At 29.7% G+C, this 4,875-nt stretch overlaps 1 protein-coding gene across 3 annotated transcripts; it reads left to right on the forward strand.

Moving 5' to 3' along the window:
• Nucleotides 1-6: 6 nt before the first annotated feature.
• LOC106299090 (WRKY transcription factor 55-like) lies at nt 7-4,394 on the forward strand. Of its 3 annotated transcripts, none has more exons than XM_013735228.1 (3): nt 7-449; nt 1,678-1,809; nt 3,940-4,394. In XM_013735228.1, exons 1-3 carry the CDS (start codon nt 109-111, stop codon nt 4,256-4,258), a joined length of 792 nt encoding a protein of 263 aa, XP_013590682.1. In that variant the 5' UTR covers nt 7-108; the 3' UTR covers nt 4,259-4,394. The 3 variants fall into 3 exon arrangements, with proteins under 3 accessions (XP_013590682.1, XP_013590681.1, XP_013590683.1); XM_013735227.1 differs by having other exon boundaries at nt 3,928-4,392; XM_013735229.1 differs by lacking the exon at nt 1,678-1,809 and having other exon boundaries at nt 3,928-4,393.
• Nucleotides 4,395-4,875: the final 481 nt, after the last annotated feature.

Consider the following 4,875-nt stretch of genomic DNA (forward strand, 5'->3'; position numbering starts at 1 on the left):
CACAAGCTGAAGCCAAAACCTAATTTAGGTGAACCAAAAAAGTATTACAAATATATATGTCAATAAATATAAAAGAGGCCAAACTACAAAGTTTTATAGTCATACACGATGGAGGAGATATTGTCAATAATCTTCAACGGAATCAATCAGGTTGAGGAGCTCAAATTCAACTTATCAGCACAAGAGTCGCCAGAATCTCTCTCGAGTTCTCTCGGTTCGATCTCCACTCTATTCAGAGACGCCAACGAGCGGCTGGGAACCCTACTTGAGAGGAAGAACGCTTTCGTACCAAATCAGCCTGAACCAAAAACAGTTCAAGTGTCTGGCTTGGACCAGATGATGATGCAGATTGAACCGGGTCTGAAGCAGGACCACAGAGTAAGGGAGGGAGTGAAGAGTATTGATTCCGGTCCTGGTTGCGCTTTCTCGACGCCAAGGCCTCGAAGAAGGTACGTAAAAGATTAAGGCTCCGAGTTCTTATGTCTTGTAGTGGAAGAAACATATAAAGACTTTGAATTATTACCCGGTATGCAGAGTTGATCTTGGACACAGCAAGTAGAATATTTGCCTTAGGCCCTTCAAATTTTTCGAGCTAGTATATATGAACATAGGTTTCTAAATTGTTAAAAAAAATATTACTAAAATATTTTCTAAACTGTTTAAGACCTTCAAAATCTGAAAAGCGGCTTTGCCGGTACGCAGCAGAGCAGAAAATAACATATATACTTTTTCAAGATTTTTTTTGGTATGGTTCGAATACGATTAATAACATGTAGAATAAGTCTAGTTATATATATATAGGTATACATATATACATATATATATATATATATATATATATATATGCATATATAGTTGTGGACCAGTCGGGTTTCGGCTGTGGTTCAGTTCGGGGTTTATGGATTTCAGTTTATTATTACACAGTTTTGTTTGGATTTGGTTTGGGATTTGTAACATTGCTAAAAACAGGTAGAACCCAATATAGTTTCGGGTTCAGATCTTAGTCGGGTTTTTGGGTCCAAACTATTGTTTTGCACTTAGTTAAACCCGAGAACAAAATAAAAATCTAATGAAACAAAGATCATAAATAATAAATGAAAAATGAAAAATGTTCTCATCATGATTCTTTTTGGTTTTAGTGTTTTTGACAAGTGAAGTTATAGAGTAAAGACACTGAAATTAGAGAACATAGCTCATAACTATGTGAAATCACATCATATCCGATAATTTCAAAGCGAAAACATAAACACGACTATAGAGAAGAAGAAGGAGAACTAAATGCCAAAATATATTAAACTAAGTATTTGAGTTAATTATTCATATAATAGATGCTTATTTTAGGTACACAATAAAATCTTAGAGTATTTTGGATATTTATTTAGGATTGAATTCGAGTGTGGTACGAGTATTTTAGAATTTTGAAATTTTTGGATTTTCAGATATATATTGGGTTTGAGTTCAGTTAGGATAAAACCCATAACCCAAAATACCGTAAAATAAATCTCTTTCGATATTTATGTTAGATTCGGTTCACTTCAGATTCATTTTTATCAGGTTGATCGGTAGCTTCAGATTTTTGGATTCAGTTTATTTGCCTCTCTAGTTGTGGACATGTAAATCCCACCCCTAGCTGTGGACATGTAAATATTGAGATATGTATAATATACATATGTACAGGAAGAAGGATGGAGCCGTGGAAACAGTGTTGGTAGTGGCGGCGAGGATGGGGAACATGGGCACTCCGCCAGACGATAATTATGTTTGGCGTAAATATGGCCAAAAGGAAATTCTCGGTTCCAGATATCCTCGGTAATTATATTCATCAATTTTAAAAATGACTAGAACTTGGTCCGCGCCCCGTGTGGGTGGTTGATTTAACTTATGTTCAACGTAAATTCATAAACCGCTGGTTTTATAAAAATTTCTCATGTATGTTTTTTATGTTTTGTAATTTACATATAGGGTAAAATATATTATTTTATAATATAGATGTTTGATAATAATTTTTTTTATTTGTGCAAAATATTATATTAAAATTTATGTAATTTGATACAATTTGATGTAATTGTACTATTCATATATTAATCTGTTGTTTATTTGTTAATTTATTTTAAAATGAAACTACATACTAAATTTTTTAATTTTTGCATTAGTTTTCTAAGAATTATTATTAATTTTACGATATTTTTTTCTTGAAAATTGAACTCTTGAAATTTTTATATTGACTAAATTAAATAGAGTTTAAAAAGTGTTTTATATAATATATAGTTATATACTATATATTTGAGTTTGTGTTTTTATTTTCACCGTAAAGAAACAACAACTATTATACTTAATTAATTTAAATTGATTTTAAATGCTGTGGTAGAATTTGTAAATAAAAAATACAAAAAGGAAGTACTTAATTATTGTAAATGCAATGACTAAATATATAAATTAAAAAGTAGTTAATCTGCTATTCATGTTTCAAAACAGTTCTTGTTTTAATTGTTATCAATGTTTCCAAATAGTACCAAAAAGTACTTCAGTTTTAATAATATAGATTCCTTGTTTGGGTAATAGTATATTAGTTTATTTTATCATTTGGAAATGGTTTTGTTAAGTCTTGAATCCATATTTACCATTTAATCACGGTCCAAGATGGAGGGAAACAAGGATATAAGACTATTTTGATAGTTAACTGATGGAGTGGAATCAACAATAAACATCTCGACCAAGGGGTTATGAAACCATGTTTGGGACCTGCCAGCTCAATCAATGGATTCTAGGAAATTCTCGTTTGATACATGCTTCTTGATTGATGAATCTAATCAAATCAATATAAGAGATAATGAATATTATTCTCCCAAAAGCCAAAGATTTTTATTAATCAAATCAAAAACCGAATATAACTTTACGTTTAGATACCCATTTATAATAAAATTTTAATTCTATGAAAATTATAATCTTAATTAAAATAGGAAAACTCCTAAAATATAGAAAACTAGGTGTTTTCCTGCACCATGTGCGGTGATAAATTTTTAAAAGTTAAATTATATTTAAAATGAAGTTTATTAATATTATATATTTTATTATTTTTGACTAATATTTAATATAAAGTTGATTATTTAAGCATACAATTAAGAAAAAAATAATTTTGTTTATTTTAAATTACATTTAATAATATATATGTAATATATTTAAAATTCAAATCTTAAATAATTTTTTTATCTATTTATTTTGGTTAAATGTATTAAATCAACTTGTATAAAATTACTAAAAATCATATAAAAATTGTATAGTTAATAAAAATTATAACTAAACAATATTTATAAAATTTGTAGATATCTAAAAGAAACTAATGAAATTACGATTAACAATTTATTAATTTTTTTAAAAAGATGTAAAAAATTTTGAAAATATTAGTAATAAAAATTGTATAATTATAAAAATATAATTAAATAATGTATTTCGAAATTTATAATGCATATTTCAATATATTTATTTTAGTGATGATTTATGAATTATTAGCATATTTTAAGAAGTTTAACAAAAATATAAATCAAAATTAAATGGAATGTATTAGTTATTGTCATATTCTATAAAACGTACCAATAATATATGTCAGTAATAAATGTGATTGTCCATGTCATATTAATTATAAGTCATGTCATCAATCTTGTTAGCCATGTCATTATTTTTTTTGTAAAAATGATTGTAGATAGCACATGTGGTAAAATCACTTTGCAAATATAGTCTTGGAGATACAATAAAAAATAATTATGTACGTAAACCAGTGGATAATAAATATATTTGAATAATTTTCAAATATCTTGTTGCATCATTAACTAACCGAATAGTACAATTTGTAGTTAGTGGACGGACATTTCAATTAGTTGCTTCGGTTTTTGATTTTATACGCTCAACCAAAATTTAACCAAATTCCAGGTCGTACTATAGGTGCAACCACCAGAAAGTATACAAGTGTCCGGCTAAGAAACAAGTGCAACGACTCGACGAAGATCCTTACATGCTCCGTGTCACTTACCGTAGTTCACACACGTGTCAATTCTCTACTACATCCTCATTCTCATCAACAGCCACCACCCCAGTTAATTACGGTCCGAACGTGCATAACATGGCAGACCTTATGTTCGAAAACACGGACTCTGTTGTTCCTTTCTGCGAACCCTACTTGAACAACGACAGTTTAGTCCCTGGAGCAGCCAGCTATGAGGATTCGTGGAACTCAACATGGCAGAGCTACGACATGTCCTGACTAAGTAGTTTCTCAGCCAGTCAGGAGTTCAAAGTTAATTTATAATTTGAGATGGTTTAAAGTTTATTTCTTAATTTCAATTATGTTTTGCGAGTAATTAAGCTTATGCATTTTATAAATTAGCTACTGAGTAATCATCTTATGCATGTTCAATAGATTGAATAATAAAATAAGATGAAAGAAAAACGAACCATATGTATAGAAAATTCTTTAACTTGTTCTGCTAACATAGTGCTTTTAACTTGTCCAGTTTTCTGTCGAGATAGCTATGGTTTATCTTCAGATCATCATGTCCTCACCATATCAATCATAGATGCCAGGACCAATAATTTCTTTGTAAACAATTACTTCACTTTCCACGAACAAATTTTCCATCCAAGTTTTGATTAAGAAACCAAAACACCTAGCTCTGATATCAACTGGTGCAGATGCGGAAGCCGTAACCAGATAGGGTGTGATATCGATTGTTTTGTCTAAGAATACCCAAAAGAAAACACACTCTTAGAGCATGATTATTGGAGGGTTTTTAAGGTGGGGTTCTTAGCGGAATATAAGAATCTGACTCTTAACTTTTAACTAAAAAAGCTAAGAACCGGTTCTTAAATAAGAGTTTTAAG

Source organism: Brassica oleracea, chromosome C6, assembly GCF_000695525.1.
Source record: "Brassica oleracea var. oleracea cultivar TO1000 chromosome C6, BOL, whole genome shotgun sequence".
Lineage (NCBI taxonomy): Eukaryota > Viridiplantae > Streptophyta > Magnoliopsida > Brassicales > Brassicaceae > Brassica > Brassica oleracea.

Bases quoted from the DNA above. Each gene is read 5' to 3' on its own strand.
- LOC106299090 (XM_013735227.1), top strand. From the start codon at position 109: ATGGAGGAGATATTGTCAATAATCTTCAACGGAATCAATCAGGTTGAG. The intron at 450-1,677 runs GTACGTAAAAGA...ACATATGTACAG, and splicing joins ACGCCAAGGCCTCGAAGAAG to GAAGAAGGATGGAGCCGTGG. The intron at 1,810-3,927 runs GTAATTATATTC...ACCAAATTCCAG, and splicing joins CTCGGTTCCAGATATCCTCG to GTCGTACTATAGGTGCAACC.